At 43.5% G+C, this 22341-nt stretch overlaps 1 protein-coding gene across 4 annotated transcripts in view; it reads left to right on the top strand.

Moving 5' to 3' along the window:
- Positions 1–22341, top strand: part of PLEKHA8 (pleckstrin homology domain containing A8) — a 37743-nt gene that overhangs the window by 10903 nt on the left and 4499 nt on the right. For 2 of the 4 annotated variants that reach the window (XM_004582405.2, XM_058677983.1), the window contains exons 2-13: positions 94–210; positions 1588–1743; positions 3499–3623; positions 6186–6344; positions 7244–7284; positions 9045–9199; positions 10686–10836; positions 11219–11304; positions 13247–13305; positions 14574–14704; positions 15662–15732; positions 21457–21518. In XM_004582405.2, the coding sequence (XP_004582462.2) occupies positions 94–210; positions 1588–1743; positions 3499–3623; positions 6186–6344; positions 7244–7284; positions 9045–9199; positions 10686–10836; positions 11219–11304; positions 13247–13305; positions 14574–14704; positions 15662–15732; positions 21457–21518 (1313 nt within the window). Of the gene's footprint in view, positions 1–93; positions 211–1587; positions 1744–3498; positions 3624–6185; positions 6345–7243; positions 7285–9044; positions 9200–10685; positions 10837–11218; positions 11305–13246; positions 13306–14573; positions 14705–15661; positions 15733–21456; positions 21519–22341 lie in introns of those variants that run through there. The other 2 variants (XM_058677984.1, XM_058677985.1) reach the window with 2 other exon arrangements.

Genomic DNA, 22341 nt, shown 5'->3' with positions numbered 1-22341 from the left:
TGCTTGAGCTGGGAGCTGGTGTCCTGTGTGAGGTCCTGGTGCTGGGTCCTGTGCAGTCAGCCCTGGTTACGTTGCTGTTTCTTCTGTTTTCAGGCTGGCAGCCTCGATGGTTCCTTCTCTGTGGGGGGATCTTATCCTACTATGATTCTCCTGAAGACGCCTGGAAAGGTTGCAAAGGGAGCATCCAAATGGCAGTCTGTGAGATTCAAGGTAAGAGGTTGAGTGGCTTGCAGATGTTATTTTTCTTTCCATCTCTCTGCAGCGATAAGCAAGCATTGGCCTTTCTTGGCTGCTTCCTTCAAATAGACCAAGATACACAGTACTGTATCCTCCAGAGAAAGCCTTGCAAAAAGCCAGCTTTTCCCGGAGAACTAGTTAAGATGTGGTCAGAAGAGATGAGAGCAGTGTGGTTCACCACTGAGCTAGTGCACAGCTTAGTCACCTGCTCACTGGGCGAGTGGCTGTTTGCAGAGCTTACTTGAGTCTTGTTACCAGTGCACCAAGCACATCTGTGTTTAAGTCAAGACAAACAACATGCACACGTGCACACACACGCAGAGCAGCACCAACCCCACCAGTAACCAGCCAGACCTACCAGAGCCACAAACAGATGTACTTCTTGGTTTTGAAGTCTATTTGGAATTTTAAAAAATTAAGAGATGTGGCTAAGAAGCAAAACATATTCAATGGGGATTTAAGCTTGTGGGGGGAGTTGCTGAGGGGGAGCATGACTGGCTTGATTTCTCTGAAGGATTCTGAGGGAATTCATACACTTTGGGTCTGACTTGTAGAAAGTAGAAAGAACACTGTGTCCTGGTTGCTTCAGGTCTGGGTGCTTGGAAAGAAACAAGGCTTATTTGGCTTCCGGTTTTAAAGGCCGGTAGTCCAGAGACTCTGGTGCTGACTCTGGGGAGGCCCCTCCTACTTGTATAACACTGGTGGAGGACATCACTGTGCAAGCGTGTGTGAGGGAGAGGTGATCTGCTAAAACCAGAAGCCAGAGAGACTGGAGCCACTCTTGCTCTTTTAAAATAGCTCTCTCTGCAGCGCTGAGCAGGGTTCCACAAGAAGTGCATGAATTCTTTCAGACGGCAGCACTCCTGACACCCCCCACGAGACTGCAGCTCATAAAGGTCTCACTTCTTAGCTTAACTATACTGTGGAGCAAGTTTGCCACACATGAGCCCTTCAGAGCAAACTGCGTCTAAGCCCTGGTTCCCTGGTAATATGGTAGCCTGCTTTACCTCAGAGCAGCATACTGTCCACATTCAGTAGCCAAAAGAGAGTTCCTCTATTCTGATTCAAGGCCAGTTTCATCCAAAAGTTATATCAGTAGTTCTTTGAGCCAGTCTTGGTGATGCCTTGGAGCCCATGGCAGGGTTTCCCCTGTCGATTGACAGAGGGATCCAGGAGAGATAAGCAGACACAAATCTGTGTGAACTGGGACAGGTGTTGAGGCCTAGCATCCTCGCCTTTCCAGGTAGAACCCCCAGTGGCTGGTTCAGTGGAGCTCAAGTCAGTGAATGGGTTGGAGACTACCCAACTAGGGCTTGTCTTGGTTTCTGAGATGCTCTGTCTTATTCCCAGTTCATTCTGTGGACAACACACGCATGGACCTGATAATCCCTGGGGAACAGTATTTCTACCTGAAGGCCAGAAGTGTGGCTGAGAGACAACGGTGGCTGGTGGCCCTGGGGTCAGCCAAGGCTTGTCTGACAGACAGCAGGACCCAGAAGGAGAAAGGCAAGTATTGGTTGTGCTCTGGGCTAAGAACCCTAGGAATCACCCTTTCCCATCTCTGGATTCCCTTATTTGTAATTTTGCTTGTGAATGCCTAGCGAGCTTTTTGTATCATTCCAATGCTATCTATCATAGAAGAGTTTAAACCAGGGTCCGTATCTAACTGTGGCTCTTTGCATATCCTAGTAGAAGGAATATAGGCTTTGGTGTCAGACAAATTGGCTTCAAATGAAAGCTTTATAGTTTCCTGACTGTGTGACACTGGCATGGGTCATTTTACCTCTCTGAACTAGGGTTGTTACTTCATCTTTAAGAGTCTTAGAAAGGTTACCATGACAACTAGAGATGTAAAATGGTCTAGTACCCAGCATGCACAACACTCAGCTGAGCTGAGTTGAAAGTAGCTGAGCAGAGAAGTCCTGAATGGTAGTATTTTCTGCAGTGCCACCTTCCTCTCCCCTCCTGTCCCTGAGGTAGGATGGATGGATGGGTAATTATCAGTTTGTTGTTAATGCTCAACACCATCAAGTCTTCTGAGAACCATGACACCACTCCTCTGGCTGGCCGTACTTGCTGCTGACCCAGCCCGACAGCCCCGCCCCGTCTGTCCTTAGAGAGATTGGCTGATTCGGGGGGAGTGGTGGATGGGAACATTTTTGCCCCACAGTTGTGGCAGATATGCCTGTCTAAGTAGACTAGTGAAATGCTCTCTTCACTGTTTTTAGCACTGAATCAGGAACAAGTTCTGGAAGCTGTCACTTTGGCTCAGAGCAGGTGGTGATGTGCAGCCTGGGAAGGAGACAAGTGGTAATTATTGCGACAGCTTCTGGCTGCACAGTGCCTGGAGTGGCTTACTAATGATGACTGAGGACCGTTCTCGTGAACTGGCGGCATGCTGACCCAGTTCTCAGCTAAATGACCAGGGCTGTTCCTGGTGGTGCTCGAAGAACTAAGACAGTTTCCTGGACCTGAGCAGAATGCAGCAATAGTTGACAGATAGCTCTGAGCCCAGGGAGCAAACAGCACTGAGCCCTTGACTGCCCCAGACTGTGGGACAGGCGCAGCCCAGAGGACTGTTACCTGTTTCTTCCTGTACTGGTGATTACACAGTATGTCATCCCAAGAAGTAGATTACTGCACTAAAATGTAATAGCTGTTATTAGAGTCTGGGGAGGAGTTGGGGAAAGGTTGATTAACAGGTACTGAGTTGTAGCTAGACAGGAGTCAGGAGTTCTGCAGTTTCATAGCACAGCAGAGTGCCTTTGAGACCATAAATAAACTGTGTATTTATCTATAAAAAGAAAAAAAAGCCATAAGATAGGATTTGGGACATTTTTGCCATAAAGCAAAGTCAAGTGTTTCAGGATATATATATGTGTCTGCCCTGACTGGACATTACCCAGCATATACCTGCCTCAAGACAACATTAAAGTGTACCTCATAGATGTGCACAATTTCTATATGTCACACTTTTTTAAAAACAAAAAATACTTCAAAGACTAGAACTACCCTTTTGCTGTTTTTCTTTTTCTAATGTCTTCACGCGTATCATATCCATCGCTTATAATATCAGCATCTGACTTTGGCCAAAAATTATGCACAAAACCACTTCAGAATGTTGCTGGAAAGCAGGAATTAAAAGAAAATGCACAGTTTCATGAGCGTTTTGGAGGTCTTTTATATTCTATTTTGTTTCCTATACTAACCTGGAAATTGGTCATTCATTGTTGTGACTACATTATCATTTTTGTTATTTAGAATTTGCTGAAAACACCGAAAACTTGAAAACCAAAATGTCAGAACTAAGACTCTACTGTGACCTCCTAGTTCAACAAGTAGATAAAACAAAAGAAGTGACCACAACTGGTATATCCAATTCTGAGGTAAAATCCTATTTTAATAATAAAAACTGTTAATATTTTCCATGAAAAGTAACACCAGATTGCTGACAGGTGTTGAATAATCCCCAACTATCTTGGAATGTATATTTTATTAAGGAAAAAAAAAAAAAAGGAACAAACTTCAACAAAGAAATGTATGCATTTCATCACATGGAAGCAGGTAGTTCTCTTTTTGGGGATGGATTCAAAATTAATCTGTAACAGGTATCCCAGGGTATGCTCTTCTCCAGTATCATCCCTGTTCAGAAATGCCAACCTCAAGTTTCTCAAAGATGTTCCATATCGGCCTTCTCCGGTGAGCCTGATCTTACTTCACTACAGTAACTGTTGTGCTCACAAAGAAGGAGGTGCAGCTTTCATTCTCTCTATCATCAGCAAAGGTTGATTTTATAACATTTATTAATAAAGTTATCATTCATTTATCCTAAAATATAAGTCATTAAGGGACCTGCCTGGCATTAAGCTATGTCATGAGTGACTCAGGTAAACCAGCGAGGGCCTCTGCTCCTGCAGGGGTCCCGTGGAGGGTGCCCCTGGTTTGCAGAATCCCTAGTGAAGGGTTTGCAGTCGTTTGCACAGGTGTGCTGCCAGTGGCAGGGTACTTGGAGGTTGTATTTCTTAGATAAAGGTGATGTAACTCACTTTGATCCTTCCTTTTGGTCTGTCTTGTCCATTCAACAGTTGCCTGTTGTAGAGGGGAAGGCCGGGAGAGCCAGAACCACCTTTCAGCCCTGTTCTTACAAAAGCTTATAATCCAGAACAGCAATTCTCAACTAGCCCAAAAGTGTCCCCCAGGAGACATTTGAGAACATCTGGAAACATTTTTGATTGTCATTGAGGAAATGTCACTGGCATCTAGAGGGAAGAGGACAAAGATAGAGTGGATAGAGAGAGCCAGCCCTTCACACGTACCTCAAAAGCGAACAAGCCCCAAATATCATAGTGCCAACATGGAGAAGCCTTGGTCTAGAAAGAAGGGAAAGAGTGGACACAGCAGTGTGTGGCTTTTTTAAAGAAAAGGTTTTTAAAAAATTATTAGAAAGCCAAATCATAGAGAATGGGGATATTCTATCCTCTGGTTTGCTTCCCAAATGGCCACAATAGCAAGGGCTGGGCCAGGCCAAAGCCAGAAGCCTGGACGTGTACATTGGTCTCCTCTGTGGGTGGCAGAGTCCCACGCACTTGGGCCATCTGCTGCTGCTTCCCCAGGTGCATTAGCAAGGAGCTGGATCGGAAACATAAGAACCAACACTCCAAGTGGCATTCTGCTAAGGGATGCAGACATCACATACAGCATCTCAACTCACTGTGCCACAACACTGATCCAAAGCACAGCACATTTTTTAAAAAAGATTTATTAATTTTTCTTGGAAAGTCAGATTTACGGAGAGACAGAATGATCCTCCATCCACTGGTTTGCTCCCCAAATGGCTGCAGTGGTGATCCAAAGCCAGGACCAGGAGCCAGGAGCCTTCACTGGGTGCCCCCACCCCAGGCACAGGGTCCCAAGGCTTTGGGCCATCCTCTACTGCTTTCCCAAGCTACAAGCAGGGAGCTGGAAGGGAAGTGCAGCCCACCTGGGATCCTGGTGCATGCAAGGCAAAGACTTAGGCACTAGGTTACCGCACTGGGCCCAGCACAGCAGTTTTAATTCATCAAAGAAAAATGCATAAGTGTTTTAGGGAGTTGCTAATGAGAAGTGTGTTTAGTACCCAGGAGCATTAATTGGCAGTTTGTTAGGAAGTTGAAGCAATAGAGAAGTCACTAAGATGTGGTCTCTTCACTGTATAGTTAGGCTATGACCTCTGTTTCCTGTGTAACTTAACAATATCAATACCAATATCCAAACAGCAAGCACTCTGAGCACTTGGATGAAGGAAAAGTAATTCCTGTTGCTGAAACCTTGTGGGCTCATCTGTGCTGAAAGCAAATAATGTGGCTGATGAGAAGCTGCACGAGAGCTCCGTGGACAGCACTGGGACAGTGCTGTTTATATAGCATTATTGAGCTGAGGTGGTGTTGCAGTGAGGGCAGGCTTTGTGCATGGCTAATGGGTTTTATAAGGTGTATTGATTTCAAACAGAATTTCAGAGAAAGAGAGAGAGAAATACCCCATTTGTGGAACTCCCCAAATGTCTGCAACCTCCAGGTCAAGGCCCGCACTAAAGTGAGGAGCCATGAACTTGTACTGAGTCTCCCCTATGGGTGGCAGGGGTAGAATCACTTGGGCCATCTTCCACTGCTTCCCCAGGCCATTAGCAGGGATCTGGATGGAAAGTGGGGCAGCTGAGACTTGAACCAGTGACAATACGAGATACCAGCAACACAGGTAGCTTAACCATTACTCCACAATGTGAGTCCTGTGGGTAATGGATTAATTGGTTTTCCTAATGTTTTTGTTTTATAACTATTGTACATACTTGTCTGCAAAACAGGTTGAATATTATTTTTATTTTGAGGGTAAATAAGTCTAAGGGCTGTCCAGAGTTAGGTTTTTTGTTTTGACAAAAACAAAGAGAGTCTTCCACTCTGGGTGTTTTGTAGGAGGGAATTGACGTAGGAACTCTGCTAAAATCAACCTGCAACACTTTTCTGAAAACTTTGGAAGAGTGCATGCAGATCGCAAACGCAGCCTTCACCTCTGAACTGCTCTATCGCACTCCCCCTGGGTCACCACAGCTGGCCATGCTCAAGTCCAACAAGGTAAGGCCCTGCTCAATTTAGCTGCTACAGGGTATAAAGAAAAGTCTAAGTGAAACGCCTTTTGGTGACTGATAAAGACAATTGGAAGATGATGTGGCTTTATGTCCACTCTTATATCTGCCTTCATATCCAGGCAATGAGTTCTGTAGGTTTGCCACCTGTCTCCAGTGTATCCATTGCTTCCTAGTCCAGTAGGGTGAGGCTTGACTAGAATTGCAGCGGCCTTCCAACTGGTAGCCTTCACTCTTACCAACATGCTTCTGTTATCACCAGTTTACGTAAACCTTTCAGTGGCTCCTTCATTGCCTGTAAGTTAAAGTCAAAATCCCCTAGCTCTGTCCCTGTCATTCCTTTACCTGAAGTTATTATGGCTCCTCCCTTTGTCTTTTCCCAGTTCCTGGAACGCCCTTCAGACCTCTCTTTCCATACTTGGTTCTTATTCCTCCTCTGAGTCCCCTGAGTCCCTAAGTTGGACTTAAATCTCCTACTCTTGTTTGTCCCTCCATTTTAGCCTGATTCTATACTGAAATCATTCTAAAGGTACAAACCCCCTAATTTTGCCTTTATGCCTATGATGTTTGATATAATAACGCATCATAATTTGCTGTTTATTGATGTTTGGTGATCATAACTGAAATTATAACTGCCAATACCAAGAATTCGGCTGTGATAATTAGGTCCTTTAAGAGACCATCTTCCTTTTCCTTAGCAATGTGGGTACCCTTATTTCAGTAAATAAGGGCCAGTACTGATCAGTGCCTCCCTTTCAGGAGAAGATTGTCCTTGTAGAGTGGGGCAGTGTATGTCAGGACTATATTTACCACTTTTATATGTAATAAACTTCTAAATATGCTGTCTTGGAAGTTTAACATGTAAATTTTAATTTCTTTTTTTTAAAGATGAAACATCCTATTATACCGATTCATAATTCAATGGAAAGGTAGAGTACTTTTTTCCTTCTTCTTTGTAAAAGTAGAAAATAAAATAAATAAGAATGTTGTTACTCTTGGCTTAATTTTTTTTTTTTTTGATGTCATGGTGGTTTTCATGATTTGGGATGGTATCAGAAGGAAGCAGCACCTGACCTTCCTGTCAGGGCGCCTACAACAATGCAGGCATCTTGGCCAGCCTGCTGCATGGAGAAGGTGTTTGCGTTTGTCCTGGGGCAGAGATCCCAGCCATCAGGGCCAGTGACTCAGTTTGTCTGCAGCTACTGAGGTTAGAACTTCTCTCCCTGAGCTGAGCATTAACTCAAGTGCATTTTTTTAAAGATCTATTTTATCTTTATTGGAAAGGCAGACTTACAGAGATGGACAGAAAGAAAGATCATTGGCTCACTCCTCAAGTGGCTGCAACGGCCAGAGCTGAACCAATCTGAAACCGGGAGCCAGAAGCCTCTTCCAGTCTCCCAAGCGGGTGCAGGGTTCCAAGGCTTCGGGTCATCCTCAACTGCCTTCCCAGGCCACAAGCAGGGAGCTGGATGGGAAGCGGAGCAGCTGGGATACAAACCGGCACCCATTTGGGATCCTGGACATGCAAGGCAAGGATTTAGCCACTAGGCTATCACACTGGGCCTTCAACTGTGTCTGCATACAGAAAAGAAAGTAGGGTCATTTTAAATAAAAAGTTAAAAAACTTCATATCAAAATCTAAACTATTTCTATTCTTCTAAGCACCCCTTAAGTTTAAGCAAAAGATAGTTACACAGTCACTGGGGGCTTGATTCATTGACTCCAAACATCCCATGTATTGACACAGTTCAGATATTTGTCCTTCCAGTTTATTACTTATTAGTTCCTTTATATTCTGTTGTTTGCTTTATTACTAATTTGATTGCTTATGGTTCTCTCCTGTAAATGTTGCTGTTGGGACATCTTTATGGAGGTTTTCTCTTTTGTGGTATTGCATCTGTGCATCTGTGTGTTCCTACCTTTTTTTAAATTGCCAGGCTGAATATAGTAACCTTTTTTTTTTTTTTTTTTTTTTTTTTTTTTTAAGAAACTAGCAAGTGGTTTTCCTGAACCAGAAGAGGGCTTGGGCCATTTCCCCTTATTTTTGTGAGAAGAAAATATTTTTGTTTAAATTTGCCTATGTCTAATTACCTATAATAAAGCATTACCATTGTCCCTTTAGCAAACAACTTTAGCTGCCCCACCTGCATGTTACATAGCTTTTTCTGCTACTCTAAAGCTGTCAGGTTTCTCAGGATGGGTTGTGGTCCTCCTGGTGTTTTTCCTCTCAGATATCCTTTGTAGAAAGTATTCTCTACTGGCCTTGGCAGGTGGCTTCATCCCATTAACTGCTCGGCAAACACATGCAGGTGTCCATGGGTAGGGAGAGAGAACCCTTCCATGGAGAAGTTGTAGGAAGTCCAGAAAGTGTTATATGTGACTCCTGAAGAAAGCTGGGTTGAAAACCAAAGAGCTGTCAATGGCTACTTCCTGCTGCTAGTGGGGAGCAGGAAGATTGGGTCAGCTGAGGTGTCAGGAAGAGCCAGCCATTCTTGGCCAAGACTTAGCTTCAGCCTTGGAACTGGCTCACTCCTATTGCAGCAGACCCTGCTCTGGTGTGGAACTGGGAAGTTGATGTTAAAAGGAGTTGGTGATCATGAGCCCCTCCCCCATTTTTCAGAATTGTATATTTTGGGCAGTCTGACCAAATCATCAGATTTTCTGGCTTTTCTTTTTAAAAATTCCTCAGGCAAACGGAAAACAACTGTGAAAATGGATCTTTAAATATGGAAATAAATGGTGATGAAGAAATCCTAATGAAAAACAAGAGCTCCTTATGTTTGAAATCTGCAGAGATAGACTGCAGTCTATCCAGCAAAGAAAACACAGAGGATAATATAACAGGTAAAAACAGAAGTCAGGTCTGAAGCAAACCATGGGACAGTGGGGAATGCAGGGGTTTGATTACCATCTGCCATTTGACACTGATAGGGACTAAGGGCCAGACAGTGCACTGCTGGTCTCCTCAGAGCATTTAGATGGCCTGACTGAACACGTTCCGTCACCCGGCCTGGCTTGGCTTTGAGAGGGCAGGACGAGGAAACCCCCTTCAACCAAAGACAACCACATTAGTGCTTTTAATTGTGTAATAAGTAATTTGATAGGAACTTAAAAATTTGTCCTCATCTGCCCTAAAATAAAAGGCTTCCTTTTCCCAGATGAGATAAGGGAAAAGAAGATGAGCTTCCTTTGCTGTTAAACTGAGATAAGCAGTGCACCTGTTGTCTTGTCTCTTGAGTAAATAATAGAGATGGCAGAATCCTGCTAGGATGGACTGACAGTTATCTGACACAGAGGTTTCACTTTTGGGGGTTTATCTTTAGTGAGTAGTCAGACTTAAGGACAAAGAACAGAGAACAGGGGCTCTTTGTGGTACTGTAATCAATTCTTATTGTTCACAATAGTTAATGTTTTTGCTTTTAAAGCTTACTTTATTTATTTGAATGGAGACTGACAGAGGGAGGCAGAGAGAGATTGATCTTCCAGCTGTGGGTCACTTCCCAAATGGCTGCAATGACCAGGACTAGACCAGGTCAAGCCAGGAACCTAAACTCCATCCAGCTCACAAATTTATCAAAATTTTCATTGATAATTCACATTCTAGCCACCTTGTGAATCCTAGGTGGTCTTATTCTTGGACATTTACAAAAATATCAATACCAAAATACACAAACATTCAAAAGACTGTAGCACTGAATAAGAGCGTTTGTTCACAGTGTGAGAACTGAAAACGAGGCGGCAGCTCTTCCCCTTGTCTCACCCCAGCTGAGAACGTGTCTGTCAGGTGATACGGTTTTCACCATGCTGCATGTGTCCACAATGACTGCAAAAGCTCTTCAAGTATCTGTTCTGGGGGTTGCAAAGAAACTTTAGGAAAAGAAACAAATTTGCAAATGCGACATATGCTTACAATAAGGATTGATTGTATTTATGATAGTAAAATGTTGGGTATTCTCTAAATGTCTTCCTTGTAGGTACAATGCATTGGTATTGATTGCATGGTCTTTAAATATTGATTGTATGGTCATTAAAATCATGGCTTTTGAAGAGAACTGGATGATAGTGGAAATGCACGTGGTATTCTGTCCAAGGAAGACAAGCAGAATACAGACCTACATATACTTTAAACCTGGTTGCAGCGGGGAGAGCTTCAGAAAGCTAAAGGAAAAATTAAACTAGAATATGGAATTTTCCAATAACTTTTCAAAATCACCTTCTGTATGTATTTGTGTACAGCCTTTCACCAATTTTTACTTCTCAGTGTTAAAAATGTCTAACAATGAATGTGTGTTAGTTTTTATGGTATGCATCTATCTTGTTTGTAATACAGGTGAAGTAATGAAGGAAGATACAGAGGAAAAACTGAGGGGTCACGACGAGGACTTGGTACAGCCCACGTCAGACTCTGTCTGCTCTCCAGAATCCCACCAGGAAGAGGGCCAAGAAGTCATCCCAACCTTCTTCAGCACCATGAACACCAGGTATTCTAGACGCTGTAAAATCATTGGCCGTTAGAGAACAGCTTCCCTTATGGAAAATTCAGGTGTGGTGTTCCTTCCAAGTGATGGTATTTTCTAAGCAATAAGAGAATATGCTATACCAAGTACCTGTTTTACTGTTTACCTTGTCTGAACAGTGAATGAGAAGGAACTGAATCATAAGACTATTCTGTGAACAAATTTTACTTTGCTTTGGATTATCATAGAAAATTTTATGCCATATTATAATAGGAAAAATATCACCTGTGAAATAAGGCCAAATTATATGCCCTAACATTAGACAGCTGTTCCTGTAACTCCCTGTGAACTATGGAGTGCTGATGTATTTTCAATCTTTCCTCCTCTGTATCACTAAATTGTTCAGCTTTAGTGACATTGAGCTTCTGGAAGATAGTGGCATTCCCACAGAAGCATTCTTGGCATCATGTTATGCTGTGGTTCCAGTATTAGGTAAGGTTGCTATAGTTGCTTATGTTCATTAATCTGTACAGTTTGTCTCAGTGCTGTTAATTAGTAGAAGAAATATCCTGACCTATGTGTAGAGTGAGCTGATCCTTCTTAGCCACCACCTCCTATCCACGTACTACTGCAACTATTCAACCTTGGGGCCACCCTTGTGGTACAGCTGGCATAGCAGAATGCTGGTTTGAGCCCCAACTACTATACTTCCAATCCAGCTTCTTTTAAATGGGCTTGGAAAGGTAGTGCATGATGGCCCAAGTGCTTGGGCTCTTGCCACCCATCTGGGAAACCAAGGTGAAATTCTTGGCTCCTTGTGGGAGAACAGGATGGAGTTCTTGGCTCCTGGCTTCAACCTATTAATGTTAACAGAAGATAGATCTCCCTCTCTCTTCCCCCTTCTCTCTGCCATTCCGTCTTTCAAATAAATAAGTACATCTTTAAAAAAGCTGTTAAATCTTGAGAGTTATTTGAATGGTCCCATTTCATTTCTAATGATGACCAATAGGTAACTGCAGAAAGGTAGACTCTGCTTGCTAGAAACTATACATAAAGCAAAAGTGAAAGTAGTTAAAGGACTAGGTCTTCAAATCTCTTGCTGCTGTAAAAAAATTAACCATGTAAACATTTTTTCCAAGATTAAAATACATAAGAAGATATTAAGTGAAAACTTAATGGAAAATACATATTATGAAAAATTATGCATAGGTGTCAAAAGTTTTTATACCAAAATAAACATCTTTTAACTGCATTTTCAGCACACTTCTTGAAGTATATATAAGCTGATTTAAATGAAAATGTAGTGTAAAATCAGCAAATACCAGCTATTGTAAATATCTTCAAAATTTGCTGCATGAGCTTGTGTATTTTTTTAAGTGGAAGTATATTTTTGTATACTTTTTTAAAAAAATGGAAGTATAATTTTTACATTACTTAAATGTTATTTAGTGAGTGTAATTCAGTGTATTGAATAACTCAGTGAGTTTTGACAGGTACAGCTACCTATATAATTCACATCCATACCAAGACCTGGGATGACCCTAGTATGTTTCTGTGCCAGTGCCTGGGCTAGGCTGAGCCATGGAGCCTGGAACTCCTCCTGGGTCTCACGTGTGAGAGGCAGGGAACCAAGTACTTGAGCCATCTGCTGCTGCCTGTCAGGGTGTGCATTAGCAGGTCGTTGTGTTTGAGAGCAGGGCCAGAACTTGAGCCCAGGCATGGAGACAGGGGAAGTGGGCAGCTGGTGGGCAGCTGGAACTACTGGGCCAAATGCCCTCCCCCTCATGAGTTCTGTTCTGCCGTCTTGCTTACTGCTAGGCTACACACCTGCTCCTGTAACAAACTTTGAAGCACCTTCATGTATTCAAAATTTATGATGTAATCTTCATCTTCTCTCACTTAAGAATTTATTATAGACTCATCAGAGTTATAGAACAGAAAACGGTGATAAAAATATCAAGCTTTGACAGCTTGTGTTTAGAAGATAACCTTGAAGGAAACAAAGTTGTTGGAGAAAAGAGCTACTAAATTTACTGTTACTGTAAAAGGTATTTTCCACTAAGAAATTAAAATATGGAAGGAGGCAGGCTTTTAGCTTGCAGTTAAAATGGCAGTGGCACATATCTGAATGCCTGGATTGGATCCACCTCCTATTCCTGACCCCACCTTCCTGCTGATAGAGACCCTGGCAGGCACTGCTGATGGCTCAAGTGATTGAGTTCCTACATCCACATGGAGATCCAGGGAGTATTCCTCGCTCCTGGTGTCAGTTCTGGTAAACTGGGAGTGAACCAGCAGTTGAGACCTCTCTTCTTCCTACCTCGCAAATAAATGAGTAATTAAAAACTTAAAACAATAACATAAAACAAACAAACAAAAAACATTTCCCACTTAAAAATTACTTTTTCAAAATGTTTTTGGTTCATTTTTATAGATAAGCTTGGGCCCACTGTATTTGCTCCTGTTAAAATGGATCTTGTTGGAAATATTAAGGTGAGTGTATTTGCCTATCTCTGCAGAAATTTTTTACTAAATTATCCTTTTAAATTTTTAATTTATTTTTTATTTATTTTATTATTTTTTAAATTTCTTTTTATGACATGGTTTCACAGACTCTGGGATTCACCCAGCCCCTCTCCACACCCTCCCCCCATGTTGGATTCCTCCACATTGTTGCAGTAGTACAGTTCATATCCATGCAGAAACTTTTAAGGCGAACATTTCCAGGTTTTTTGTGTTGGGCAAGAATGAAGCATGATGTACAAAGATGTATTCCAGTTCTGTCTGAGAGTATCTCTGTTCTTACCTGTAGTGACTGGGGAGGGAATAACTAATCATGCCTTTGCCGTGTGCTAGAGGCAGGCTTTTTAGGAGATAGAATGGTCACTTTAAAGAAGCCAAAATTGTCTTTTCCTGGCCACAGCATGAGTCAGCAGAATTTTGCTCTTATGTCAGTGCTCTTCTGCTGTTTTAGGTTATATTTTACAAGTTACGAGCTAGAGTTTTCCAAAAAGACACATTATATAGTGGTGTGGGACAGCAAAGGTCACCCTCCTCCTGCAGCTGTGGGCCTCTCACCACCTGCCCCAAGCTCTGCCTGCTTCTTTTCACCCTTTAAAGTTGGGGGCCCTTTTTAAATGCAGATTGAATATTACCCTCTTAAGAAAACTGCCCAAAAATGTTGTCTTTGTCTCTGTCATTGAGAAAGCCATGTAAAGAATTTCTGTAAACCTTTCTTTATGGCACAGTTGCAGAAAAGCTCATTTGGACAAATAATTTGGTGTTTCCTATTCACAATGCAAATATATGCCAGGGCAAATCCAGAATTCCATGTGAGCACCGGTTTAGGTCCTGGCTTCTCCACTTCTGATGTAGCTTCCTGCTGATGCACTTGGGAAAGCAGCAGAAGATGATCCAAGTATCTGAGACCTTGGCACTCACTTGGGAGACCCAAACAGAGTTCCAGGGTCCTGGTTTCCCATTGTGGCCATGCTGGGCGTGAACCAGTGGATGGGCAGATACTGCCTCTGTGTCTCTTTCCTTCTCTCTTTAACTCTGCCTTTGAAATAAATAACTGCTAAAGCCAACTGAGAGGAGATAATTGGTCCTGTTTACTTCCAGCATAAGTCCCAGAACACAGAGAAAATAGAATCTTATTTTTATTTCTTGGAGGCCTTCTTGTCAAGCTTACACATTTTGGTGCTAAACTGATTGGCTTGACTTTAGCATTTTTAAGTTAAATCTGTCTGTCTTTTCTCCAGAAAGTGAATCAGAAGTATATAACCAACAAGGAGGAGTTTAGTACCCTGCAGAAGATCGTGCTGCACGAAGTGGAGGCGGATGTAGCTCAGGTCAGGAACTCAGCTACTGAAGCCCTCTTGTGGCTGAAGAGGTGAGGCCGCGGGGCTGCAGCTACAACCCAGCCCCATTAAAGTGTTACCAGCAAAACGCGGTTACACAGAGATCGCTTCTTTTTAAAAAAATGTTTGTTTATTTGAGAGGCAGAGAAACACACAGATGGACACAGATTGTTCATCTGCTGTTTAACTCCCCAAATGAGTAAATCATCCAACCAAATCCTTTTCCAGAAGGCCTAATAAGTAGAATACCAACTATTTGTTGCTATTATTATATATAATATTAATATATATAATATTAATAAATATTGCTAGTGGTATATGTAAAGTAGGATTCCTAAAGGGTGTGGCAGAATCACCTGGGAAACTTGTGAAAAACACTGGCGTGAACCAGAGCTGCTGATTCCAGGAGGATGGGGCCTCAAAATTTGCATTTCTAACAAAATCCCATGGGACACGGAAGCCACAGGTCCTGGAACCATATATTGAAAACCACTGCTTTAGGGGACACCCCAGGAGTTGAGGGACAGGTCCAAAGCAGCCCAGAGGGAGTGGTAGGGGAAAAAAACTCAGAAAGGGCTGCCATGAGATTTTATGTTTACCTTTATGCCCAAAATATTACCAAAATGAAGGCCACTGTCTACTGTTTCTTTATACCCGTTCAACCTCAGTGGACTTTCAGATCGTATATCTGGGCATTATGGCATGGTGTGTTAAGCAGTCACCTGCAACACTGGCATCCCATGTGAGTGCGACTTTGAAACCTAACTGCCCCATTTCCAGTCCAGCTCTCTGCCTGGGCACCTGGGAGGCAGGGGAGGGTGGGCCAGTGCTTGGGCCCCTGCACCTGCCTGGGAGATCTATTTAGAGCTCTATGCTCCTTCAGCCTGGCCCACCCCCCGCTGTTGTGGCCACTGGTGAAGTATCTCACTCAGCCTTTCAAATAGATGAATTACTGCTTAAAAGCAATGTCTCTTCTCTTCTTGTTGTAGAGGTCTCAAATTTTTGAAAGGATTTTTGACCGAAGTGAAAAATGGGGAAAAGGATATCCAGACAGCCCTGAGTAAGTACATTTTACTAATCAGTAGGAGAGGGCAGGGCTAGAGACTACTCAGGGTGTAAGAGAAGATTTCTGTTCTTCAGGATTTTATTTATTTATATCACACTAAGCTCTTGATTAACACTTCATTGTGTAAATAACTCTAGAGGAGATTACAAATCTAGATCAATGAGTCTCAAGGCAGTAGTAGGTTTACCTGGAAAAAGTGCTGGAAACAGACTGCCAGGCCCTGCCCAGGGCTGGGAAGCAGCGGCTCCAGGACGGAGCCTGGTGACCTGCTTTGACAGTGCATTCAGGTGATGCTCATCCGTGCTGAAATTGGAACCTTTGTCCACCGAGACCACTGAAGCTCTCCTGTCACTTCACTATGTACTTTTTGGAGATTTTTGACTGCATATGAGGGATTGATAAGAAGAGAACTAAAAGGGCATTGGAGTGACCAGAGCACACAGCCACTGTGAGCCTCCTCAGCGAGCCCGAGAGTGAAATGACTCCCCAGGAGCTGCGGAAGCAGGAGGCGGCAGGTTTAACACAGGCTCCCTCCGAGTCCTCGCACAGTCGGTCAGGAGCAATATGCAGGTGCTCATCACTGCTGCAACAGGAAACTCCTGGGCTGCATGAAGGCCTGTGACAGGCACTGCAACATGGGGCTGGAGGACACTGAAGGAGATGTCTCCTGGAGCAGCAAGGGCAAGAAGAAGTTCAGGCTGGTCAGCAAGGACCACTACATCTCCAAGATGTTCCTGCATGGGGACATCTCCAGCAAGTAGGGGCCTCACCACCCAGCACCCCCGCACTCTGACCTGAAACACCTGCTCCTGCTGCAGGATTAATAAAGCCCCATTTATCATTTCTTAAAACAAACAAGCGAACAAAAAATACTGAAGTCAGTCAGTGACATCAATCAATCTTGCCTCCCTTTGTCCTAATTAGATAGCTTTCCAATAAAATGCTGCTTATACTTAGTGCAGCAGGAGATGGTGAGTGCAAGTCCTGAAGGCCACAGGGGAGGCTTCACTGCTCCATTCTGGGAATTGCTCGCTGCTGCAGTTCTGTGGGCTCGGGTGCTTCCTGCCCCCGGAGGAGCCCTTGGGCTTTGCACTGCCCCTGCTCAGGCACCTGCTGTCCCTCTGGTTCCCTGCAGTGGTGCTCAGATTGGAGAGCCACTGTGTGCCTCATCATCCGTGACATTCTCGAAAGGTCTTGTTAAGGAAGGAGGCGAGCCCATAAGGCAGGTCTGTGCAGTGCTCTGCCCTAGAATTGAGCAGCTCCACTTGCAGATGTCACATCAATGAGAGGTTGCAGAAAGCATCCTTTAAGAGGGACAATGAGGATTGGCACTGGCATTTCCCATGCCCTACCGCTATGCTAAATGCCATGTGGTGCTCTGTGCTGCTCACTCTGTAGGATGGTGTATTGCCGCATCTGTCATCCAAGCATTATTCTGGAAATGTCAAGTCGAAATTAACCTGACCACCATCTCTGACACAGAATGGGGAGCATTTTTAAAGAGTGCTCAGTCACTTTTTCTAACATGAAAGTCTTTCACAGACAAGAAGAGCGAAGTGAGAGTTACAGCCTATTGTCTTCAAGTCATAACTTAGTTATTCAGTAAACATTGTGGGACGTGGAGCCAGTCCTGCCTGCCCCAGAACCTGTACAGTAGAAGACTGTACAGGCAGAACTGGCTCACAGCACCTGCTTCAGTCCTGCCAGTGCCTGAAGGTAACAAAATAGTACCTCCGGGCACCTCTGTCCTCTCGGCCCACTGCTTGAGCCGGTCTTGCCCACACCCAGCACCTAGTCACCATGCAGAATTTAGAGGGAACTTTCCTAGTAGCTTAGCCTTTTTGAAGTGATAACTACTTCAGGCATTTAGCAAATATCTAGCACCTGATGTACCTAACAATAGTTCAGTACAGTCAGGGCTCCTTTATAACCCCTGGATCCAACCATTCTCGTTTTCTGAAGATTTCACCCTGAAGTTGCCGTGAGTCATTATATGCTGCATGTTTCTGTGCTTTCACTGTGCATTTGTGTGTCCATGAGCAGTGTCCAGTATTGGACTGAATGTTTCACACTCATATACCTGGAGTCACATTTACACAGTATTGTTCTTCAGACACATTCAGTGTTGTAGTTCTGACTCAGCTTTGCCTCATGTGAGTTGACTAGAGTTTTTAAAAACTCATGTACTACTTGTAGACAGCAAGGTGAATTCCAGACTTCTACATGACAAGCAGTGCTGCCACATGGATGTTCCCTTGTGCACGTGTTCTTGATGAGATCTGTGGTGTTCTCCCAGCCAGAATAAGGTGCTCATTGTTTGAGAATGGCTGGAAGAGGCATGCTTTTGATTCTAATAATTTCAAGTCAGAAAGAATAAATTAGGTTTATTAGAAAGACTAATTAGTTTTTGGCAGAATGTTCTGTTCTGACAAAAATGTCCCAAGGTCTCACTGATTTTACTTTGGAGACCTTGGGCAAGTCTCTGCCTCACTGGGCATTGCATCGCTGCATTTGTGAAGCAGGGAGAATTGGGCAAGGTGACTGGCAAATCTTTCCACTCAAAAATTTCCAGTCATCATCTGGAGAGCTGTTACACATTACAGTGAATAGAACAAGATCATTTATGTTTCAGAGGCCAGAAATACTCAGATTATAAGGCATGCATTATGACAATAAATCGTATTATGGAGGAGATTAATGCATTTCATTGTCTAGTCTTCTCTAGGCACACAAAGTAGATCAGGCTTAGACTATCATTTTTTAATGTAGACTGATGTGGTGCCAGTACGTGCAGCCCTGGAAGTCAGCTAAGGACTTTTTAAAATGAACTTTCTTTTGTTTGTTAGCTTTAAATTCCAGTAGTGGTCTCCTTGAGCCTGAGTCAGCAGCTGAATTTTATGACTGACTTTTCTGGTGCGGCACATTTTGCCAGATGGAACTCTTCTCCATTGAGGTGCAGGTGCCACAATGAATGGCCGCTGCTTCTGCTAGGGCCAAGTGGGAGGACACGGGTCTCAATGCAGGGTGAAGGCTCCCTTGCCCTCAGACCAGGCTGTTCCTGCAATGTGGGTTCATGGTACCTTGTCCTCTTGGTGCCTGTCAGTCTCTGGGCCTCTTGGGATGGTTATGTTGACTGGCTGAGTGTCAGGAAGGTAAAAGGTCTCAGAGGTTTGTGTCTCCCTGGATCCAGAACCCTTTTGAACAGGGAGCTCTGGGCAGTGGGCTTTGTTGCATCCTGCAGAGCGGTGCGAGTCTCATCTTGTGCCTTCCCACCACAGGATTCAGACTGGAATGATCATGGCGTTGGTAGCGCAAGAAAATCATACCCTCTGGAGAGGAAAGAGGTCTAAGAAAGAAAATGTTCCTCCAGAATGCCCACTGTGGTTTTCTCTGGGAGAAGTGATTATAGCTTCAAACAGTGAATGTTGTATTTTTCAAAACTGCCACTTGCTTCAGCTGGGAGTTCAGACTTGTTACCACAGGTGCATCACAGGCCTCACCATTTGGCCCCAGAGGGTTGCTCGTGTTGCCTGCTGCACCCTGACCCTTCCCAGCTCCACAGTGCTTCCTCTGTCTGTAGTGCCACCCACTACCCCTCAGCACTCTTTCGAGAGAATTCTGTGTGTCCACATGACCCTTGGCTAGACTCATTACTTTCTGTTCTGTCCCGTAACAACGTGTTTCCATGAGAACAACTAGTAAATCAACTGTGATTTGTTCAGTGTCCAGCTTCCGTCTACGAGGCCCGCTTCTGAAGGGCAAGGGAATGACTGAGTTCAAACTGGGGGGATCTCACTGCCTTGCAGAGTGAGACACAGTGCAGCAGACATGCATTCATTCTAGTTAGATGGAGCAGCTGTTCACTGGGAAGCTGCACTAGCAGATTTTACTGACTTTTAAATGTATGTATTCCTGTTTAGAGTGAATATATTTTGCATAAACTATATTTTATATTTTACATGAATTTGAAATGGTAGGGTGTACTAAAAGTGTTAAAACCTCATCCACATGTTTGAGGTGAAAGTTGACTAGAGCTACATCATTTCAAAGTGGGAGGGCTTGAGTAAGCCACGTGGCAGCCCCATTGTAGCCACCAGTCAGCAGTGCCCTGTGAGCCACACTGCTTTGCACTACAGAGGCCTTGACTTGTCCTTGAGGTTTTAGTGTCTGTTTTCCTGTTGTTTTTATTTCTGCTCTAAGTAAATTGAGGATATTCATCTAACCTATCATGGTGTCATCCAAGCCTTCATTAGATGAGTATTTGTGCTGGTCTGAATACTTGCTTTTGGAAAGGGATTTCAGTGCTGTCACATGGAGTTGGTGTGATACAGGTCACATCAGCGCCAGGATGCACTCGGAGCACTTGTAAGTCGTGGAGACGAGGCAGAGCGCGGGGCCTGCCTCCTAGCAAAGCTGTCCTGCCTGTGGAAGAACTGATTTTCAATTGTGCTTATATTGAATTATTCCTAGTCTTCAGGAATACAGACCTTGCATCAAATGTAGCCGCCTTGTTCTTGGGACTCTCTTTGTAACTAAAATTATTATATCAGTTTTAAAATACTGTTTTAAACACATCAGGACAAAAACAACATGTTGTTATTCTCAGAGTATAAATATGAAAGATTGTAGATCTCACTAGTTGCTTTCTAACTAGTTTGATTATTTTAAGCCATTTTACATGATATTGTAAAGATTTCTAGCACTTTGAAAGAATATTTTTTCATTTTTATTTGAAAGAGAAAGATTTTTCCATCCTTTGGTTCACTCTTAAACTCTCGTAACAGCCAGGACTGGGCCAGGCTGAAGCCATGAGCCCAGAACGCCCTCTGCTTCCCTCAGGTGGATGGCAGGAACCCATTTACTTGAACCCTCATCTGCTGCTTCCCAGGGTGAGCTTCAGTAAGAAGATGGTTTGGGGGCCACTGCCAGCAGTGGTAGGCTAGGGCCTCCACCTATGGGGCAAGCTTCCTGTACGGGTGCCAGTTTGTGTCCCAGCTGCTCCATTTCCCATCCAGTTCCCTGCTTACAGCCAGAGAAAGCAGCAGAGGACGGGACTCCTGCACCCAGGTGTAGGACCAGGAGGAAGCATCAGATTGGCTCAGCTTTGGTCAGTGCAGCCATATGGGGAGTGAACCAGCCAGACAGAAGATCTGTCTCCTTCTCTTTGTAACTCTGCCTTTCAAATAAAAAAAAAATTAAAATAGATTTTTAAAAATAAAGAATAAAAAAAGCTGGATTGGAAAAACGGGGGTTGAACCTGCACTCTGACATGGGGTGTGGGTATGCCAAGCCATGCTTTAACCTTGTGCCAGATGCCACCCCAGAATATTCTGGATCATAGGACAAACATTTGGAATCCCAGAACAGAATGTCAGAATCAAAAAGAACCTCAGAGATTGTTTTACAAAGAAGGAAACACGGGAGAAGGAGCAGACCAGCAACTGGCTATTAGTCACACAGCATTCCAAAGAACTGCATTTTTACTTCTACTCAGAATAAGAGTGCAAGTATCTATTTATCTTTTTATTTAAAAAGTCTATATGGGTTTTATTTTTCCTACTTAGGACACTGAGGGTATAAGATCTTGCAATTAAATTTTATCCGCTTTTAAAAGCAGTAGGCTTGTGCTACTGCATCTATTAAAATGTTCATGATACAGATAGTGCACCAAAATTGGTTGAAATAAACCTTCACGGAGTTGTTCTTAATCTTTTCAAGATAATGCATATGGTAAAACCCTGCGGCAGCACCACGGCTGGGTCGTCCGAGGAGTCTTTGCGGTAAGTAATCCTTCTGACATTCTGATGGCCAGAAGCAAAGTGCTTTGTGGTGGTGGTGGTGTTGTGTGTGTGGTGTTTCTGTATGTTTTATTTTCGAGAATAAGAACACAAGTTGCTTCTTTCACTTAGGCTTATAGACCTGGCAATGAAAAGTGGTTGGGCACCAACTGGTAAAGGACCATGAATGAAAGCATGTGCTTGCTTGGCCTCGATCCAGTGACCTTGTGCACTTGCCTTCCTGACAAGGTAGTAAAAAGCTGCAGTGTCCACACAGAGGCAGGCAAGATAGGAAGCAAATACTGAGGGGAAATGATGCAGTCACGCCAATAGCGCCCTCTGCTGCCCATCGTATCCAATCGCATTCATTCTCAAGTCTTGATTTTTCTTTTTCATTTCAATCTTCTTTGAATATTAACTGTTGGGTATACCAGTGGTTAGGCATGGAAATCTCTTCTCAGTTATTGTCAGTGTGAAGGTATCTGAGTCCTATGCTTTGGCTCCTGATACCATCAACCATCCTTCCCATATTGAACTGGAGTAATGTAACTGAGAATCATAGTTTCCTAGGCCAGTCACGTAGTCAGCTCTGTAAAATAGCAGGAGTAGGTGGCCCCTTTGGGTCAGCAGTCACAGGCAGGCAGATGTATCCATGAAAAGGTAGCATCTCATGTCACCGACAGTAGGACATATCATTAGAATGTCAGTGGCTGGGTTTTTTGTTTTGTTTTATTTAGAAGGCTGGAGGTTAAAATGCTGTTGTAGATAATGTCTTTTTTTTTTTAATTTAATGGATAGCACTAGTTGGATCATGATTGATTAAAAG

Source organism: Ochotona princeps, chromosome 20, assembly GCF_030435755.1.
Source record: "Ochotona princeps isolate mOchPri1 chromosome 20, mOchPri1.hap1, whole genome shotgun sequence".
NCBI classification, from domain to species: Eukaryota; Metazoa; Chordata; class Mammalia; order Lagomorpha; family Ochotonidae; genus Ochotona; species Ochotona princeps.
The sequence above is the reverse complement of the archived record's forward strand: the minus strand, read 5'-3'. Positions and strand labels throughout refer to the sequence as shown.